This window comes from Drosophila takahashii, chromosome 3R, assembly GCF_030179915.1.
Source record: "Drosophila takahashii strain IR98-3 E-12201 chromosome 3R, DtakHiC1v2, whole genome shotgun sequence".
NCBI lineage: Eukaryota > Metazoa > Arthropoda > Insecta > Diptera > Drosophilidae > Drosophila > Drosophila takahashii.
In genome coordinates this window covers 39,618,346-39,622,906 of record NC_091681.1, presented here as the reverse complement: position 1 = coordinate 39,622,906, position 4,561 = coordinate 39,618,346, and the positions used below count along the sequence as shown (strand labels likewise).

General features: G+C 38.0%; 1 protein-coding gene across 1 annotated transcript; it reads left to right on the top strand.

The window, feature by feature from the left end:
- Positions 1-1,669: 1,669 nt before the first annotated feature.
- Positions 1,670-3,605, top strand: LOC108064600 (pickpocket protein 19-like). Its single transcript, XM_017152185.3, has 5 exons — positions 1,670-1,779; positions 1,853-2,077; positions 2,131-2,311; positions 2,597-3,285; positions 3,349-3,605. The coding sequence occupies exons 1-5, from the start codon at positions 1,670-1,672 to the stop codon at positions 3,584-3,586; spliced, it is 1,443 nt and encodes a 480-aa protein (XP_017007674.3). The 3' UTR covers positions 3,587-3,605.
- Positions 3,606-4,561: the final 956 nt, after the last annotated feature.

Sequence of the window (4,561 nt, the reverse complement as noted above, 5' to 3'; positions counted from 1 at the left end):
TTCTGCACAGGAGCTGAAGTCTGGCCAGGAAAATCGAGGTGGTTTAAGGTCTGGATGGGTGAATGGGTTAACAGCCGAATTTGAGGGGGAGGTGTGTGTGGTTGAAGGTGTCGGGACGTCGTCTGAAAAGTTGAACGTACTCGCATAAAGCCCAGGTGGCAGCAAGTGGCGCAAAATGTTTCGCAATGAAACTTGATAGTCAAAGATCAGTAGGGGGAAAAGTCAAAAAATTAATATAAGTTTTTGTTCTTTGGATATCTAATTTTTTTGTACCCTTAATATTTAAAATGTTTGTTTAACTAAAACTAATATTTACTAACTTGCTCTTACTAGATAAAATAAAAAAAAATTTTTTCATTGAAATTAATTAATTTTTCATTAATTTTTACTAAGTTTTTTGGTCTCTTAAAAAAAAAATCCAAGTTTTGTTGTATATTTAGGTAAAATAAATTATGTATAATATTAACTAATTCAACTTACCTGAAATAAATTACAAAAGTAAGTTAACTTAAAAAATAATTGTAATTTTAAAATCTAGCTTTAATCTTTTTAAAGAAATAAATAAATGACGCGCTTAAACGGTTAAAAATAAAAAGCCAACTATCAATTACATTTGAATTAAATATTGGCTTCATTTGAATGAGGCTTACAGGTAAATTAATGGTTTACCTGGTGTTAACACTTAAATGTCATTTAAAAATATTTGCCTTCGATCGTGTGCAGCCAATGACGCATGTTTTGTGAACCGACCTTGGTGAAATTATCGGATTTCAGTCTCAGCAGCTTAAGTGCGACAATTCCAACTTGATTTCTGTGTCACCTGGGCCGCAAAATGCATGAAATTCAAGTGGACATAAATGCACATACACACACACTCAAAGAGGTGTGCTGTTTTGCGGGTGAGTGTGCGTTTAAATCCTTATTGCGACACCTGCACAAAGCAAATACCAATTAAAGGCTTTACACAGGCGGTACCGTGCCAACTTTTGCATGGGTTGCGTGGGCGGTGGGGTTTCGGTAAGAAATTTGTGTGTGGGAAAGGGTACCGTACTTGTATGCCATTAAGTTGCCAACCCCTACTCAGCTACTCTCTTTGTTGCACTCAGAAAAAAAATATAAGTGCTTTCAATTGTCTTATTAATCGTATAAAATTATTTTATGGACTCAAAACATCTTAAAAATGTTTGGTCTAAATAAATTTAGAATTGTCGTAATTCTTTTAAAATAGATGCCCCAACTTGAAGGGCAACATTATTTTATAGCTAATATCATAAGCAAACGATATATTCGGTTTTTTAAACAATTTTTGCAAATTGATGCTTTGATTTTAAAAAATACAAAGTTTTAAGTTAAAACTTTTAACAATTAATTGGCATTACTTTAATCGCAAAATTGATTGATTTTAAATAATAGAATATAGATTGAGAAAATAAGAAGGAGTGTTTAAAAAAAAAATGTTACAGTCATTAAAATATTAAAAAAAATTTTAAAGTTCCTGGGTTGATTTCTGTCAGTGGAGCCACTTGAAAGCGGACAACAAACAAATTTACCCAACGAGTAGCTGACCGTGTCGTGTTTGGTCATGACCAATTTATTTGGCCCAGTCAGTGCGCCACGAAGACCCAGAGTTCGGAGATCGGCTTATAGAACTTCTCCTGGCAGGATGATAATGGCTGGAACTATAAAGGCGGAGAAGAAAAGCAATGGCTTGATAGTCCTCATTAAGGATTACTGCTCCAATTGCTCACTGGCCGGACTCGCCTACATGGCCAATTCCAGGTGGGTTTTAAATTTTAATTTTATCTTTCTTGGGTCGCTGAAATCTAAATATTTCCCCCTTCCGAGTCCGTAGGTTACATTTCTCGGAACGCATCTTTTGGCTGATTTGCGTGATCGTTTCAACACTGGGCTGCTACAATCTGATCAGGGCATATCAGCAGAGCTTTCCTACAAGAGCCGTCAGCATTGTGTACGAGAGTCTGCCGCCCTTTTCCAAATGGCGCTTTCCCTCTGTCAGCGTCTGTGAAGTGGCCCACAAGGGTAAATTGTTCCACACAATGGAGGATTATGTAGAAAGGTGCTGTTAATAGACGTCTTAAAGTCTCGTAATGAAAGAACGGGGTTTTTCAGTTTGGGTTTAGATGTGGCCGGCGGATATCCATTCGAAGTGGAGTCCGGAATAGCGTGCATTCTGTTTCCTGTACTATACAATGAAAACAATTTGAAGGGCAAATGTGCGGTAACCAACGTTAGTTGCTCAGGGCCATGTGCAGAGTGTCCTGCGACCGGCTATCGTCGAATACTCAACTGGGTGAGTTTTGCGGGGGTTGAATAAGAGTATACAAAATGGAAAAGAGTGTGTATTCCTTCAAGAAATTGGCAAAGTCTTAAAAGAAAAAAAACGCAACTTTTATATAAAAACAAGAAAATAAGTAAGTACAATTAAGTGCTCGTAAGGGTGTCTAAAAATAAAATATATTGTTGCATACTTTTCGGCACCTTTGTACGTGATTTCAAAATTCTATAGTAAATATGCTCAATCCGTAGGCTTAATTGTTTTAATTGTTTGTTTTCCTATCCTAACTAACTTGATCAGTATGGAGCCAACTGTACGGACTTGTTCGTCGAGTGCAAGTTGTCCGGACAGAAGTTCGACTGTTGCCGGTATTTTCGCCCCCTGCTGACCCCCTTTGGCCGCTGCTACATGCTCAATTCGCTGCTGAACAATGAGCCTGGTTCGAAGTACTGGCTGCCCCATGACTTGGATCCCGCCGATCGGAAGGCTGTGATAAATGTGGTCACACAAATGGAAATTCAAGTGTTCGTGATGAATGCTGAGGACATTCCGCACACGGCCTTCGCTCCGCCCGGACTACTGGCTATAACTGCGGGACTGGGAAAGTATATGCAATTCAACCAGGTGGTCATGGAAAACGATCCGGATGTCAGGGAGGTCGACTCCAAGATTCGCAGCTGCCTCTTCCCCGATGAGAATCCGAAAACCAGCCTATACAAAGCCTATAGCTTCAGCGTCTGCATCACGGAATGCATTCGGGAGATGCAGATGAAGCTGTGCAACTGCACGGCAATCATGTACAATCCAAATGCCGATAAACGCTATCCGGACTGTGATCTCAAAGGCTACCACTGTTTGGAGAAGATGCGAGCGATCAAGCCGGATTCCAGGGTATTATTGAGCAACAATAAGAAAAACAACGAAAGTTGCGGGTGTCTGCCGTCCTGCAATGATGGCGATATCTCTGCCATTTACGAACCCACTACAATGTAAGTACCCTTTTTACAAGTACTTTAGTTATTTAAGATTTTTAAAATAATTTTCATCGACAGTGTTCGAACCGGAAACAAGTACTTCAACGCCACACTAGACATGCCCTTCCTGCCGACAGATCGGTACCGACGACAGGCTATTCGTACGCGTCTGGATGTCGTGGTCTCCATGGGCGGAATGCTGGGACTTTTCCTGGGGGCCAGCATCCTCAGTGCCATCGAGTTCATCTACTACTTCACAATGCGACCTCTAAACAATATGCTCCGCTCACGCTCCGCCACTACAAAAAGTCACTAAAATTGAATGCCAAGATATTAGGAGAACATTAAAAATAAATATAAATACTTTCTTGGCAGAATATTCTGTTATTGCTGAAAATATTATCATGGTCCTAAAATTCTTAAAATTAAAAATTTCGAAGATTGTTTCATTTAAACTTATTCTTATACTTTAAAATGCTTATTTTTCAAATTAACAGTCCAACCTTAAAGTACCTCTTTCAAAGCATTGTAATTCTTTGCCAACACAAATAAAGGTGGTCATTAAGAATTATTTAATAACTTAAATAAAAGATACGCTTTCATTTTATTCTTACCCAATAAAACATTTACAAAAAAACAGAGTGTTTAAATTAAATATGAATTAAAGAAGATTTACCAGAACACAACCGATCGAGTTTTAGTTTTAACAGCTTGAGTGTGACTATTGAGTCCTCTGTCACCTGTGCTGAAAAGTGCACGAGTTTCATTTGGACTTACCTGCATATACACACACTTTCATAGAATTGTTGTGTGCTGTTTTGTGGGTAAGTGCACATTTAAATCCTTATCGCGACACCTGAATTAATTAAAGGCTTTTGGATGGGTTGCGTGGGATGTAGGATTTTTGGTAAGAAATTTTTGTGTGGAAACGGGAGTCGCACTTGTATGCCATTAGGTTGCACCGTTCCCCAAACTCAGTTATTATCATTTGTTACACTGAGAATCAAAAGACTCGTGGTTTGAATTACCTTATTGATCGAAAAAACAATTTTTTCAAGATCTCTAGAAATTAATTTTTTTCTATTCAAAATGGCGATTAAGGATTAACAACCAAAAATGATTTTTCTGCGGTTTTTCCTCATAATTATTTTAGAATACGTGCCCCATGACTGACTGATTTCCAGTCCATTACCATATATTGTTATTTTTTTTTGAATTTATCCAAATATGACAAATTTTTTGTTAGCTGTTTTTCTGAGTATTTGTCCTCTAAAAAGTTAAATAAAGCTGA

Bases quoted from the DNA above. Each gene is read 5' to 3' on its own strand.
- LOC108064600 (XM_017152185.3), top strand. From the start codon at position 1,670: ATGGCTGGAACTATAAAGGCGGAGAAGAAAAGCAATGGCTTGATAGTC. The intron at 2,078-2,130 runs GTGCTGTTAATA...GGGGTTTTTCAG, and splicing joins ATGGAGGATTATGTAGAAAG to TTTGGGTTTAGATGTGGCCG. The intron at 2,312-2,596 runs GTGAGTTTTGCG...TAACTTGATCAG, and splicing joins ATCGTCGAATACTCAACTGG to TATGGAGCCAACTGTACGGA.